The sequence below is a fragment of the Penaeus monodon genome, chromosome 30 (genome assembly GCF_015228065.2).
Source record: "Penaeus monodon isolate SGIC_2016 chromosome 30, NSTDA_Pmon_1, whole genome shotgun sequence".
Taxonomy (NCBI): Eukaryota; Metazoa; Arthropoda; class Malacostraca; order Decapoda; family Penaeidae; genus Penaeus; species Penaeus monodon.
In genome coordinates, this window is record NC_051415.1 from 2,480,990 (window position 1) to 2,481,539 (window position 550).

The following is a 550-nucleotide window of genomic DNA, read 5'->3' on the forward strand; positions in this document are numbered from 1 at the left end:
TTGCATAAGTAAAGACTCTTCAAGTTTGGGTAAGTTTATGGTATTATTTTTTGTGTTTTGAAAGTTTCACTGATACCTGATATTCATGTTTCGTCTACAGACTAGTCGATCTAGAGGATTTGCTTTCATCTACTTTGATCATGTGGATGATGCCACAGAAGCCAAGGAGCAGTGCACTGGCATGGAGATTGATGGAAGACGGATCAGAGTAGATTATTCCATCACAGAGAGAGCCCACACACCCACGCCAGGCATATACATGGGTCGACCAACATAGTGAGTTATGCAGTTTTATTTATTATTTTTAGTAGAAGGAAAGAATGCAGCTGTGAAGTCAAGAGTTACTGAAGTGAGTTTAGCTTGTTTTTATTTTTCACATTTTTATAAACTGTTCTATAATGAAACATTTTACATTTCATCTTTTTGGGGATCTTACTTTACTATGTCTGATTAACTAACAGATGGTGATGGTAATGGCAAGTGGATTGGGCTTTCTAGCATTTACTTAGGGTAATTTTTCCTTCCATATACAGTTCAAGCTATGGTCGGC

General features: G+C 37.1%; 1 protein-coding gene across 1 annotated transcript in view; it reads left to right on the forward strand.

The window, feature by feature from the left end:
- Positions 1-550, forward strand: part of LOC119592450 (transformer-2 protein homolog alpha-like) — a gene marked incomplete in the record, with an annotated part of 60,166 nt that overhangs the window by 54,970 nt on the left and 4,646 nt on the right. The window contains 1 exon segment of the mRNA XM_037941271.1: positions 101-276. Coding sequence (XP_037797199.1) covers positions 101-276 — 176 coding nt within the window.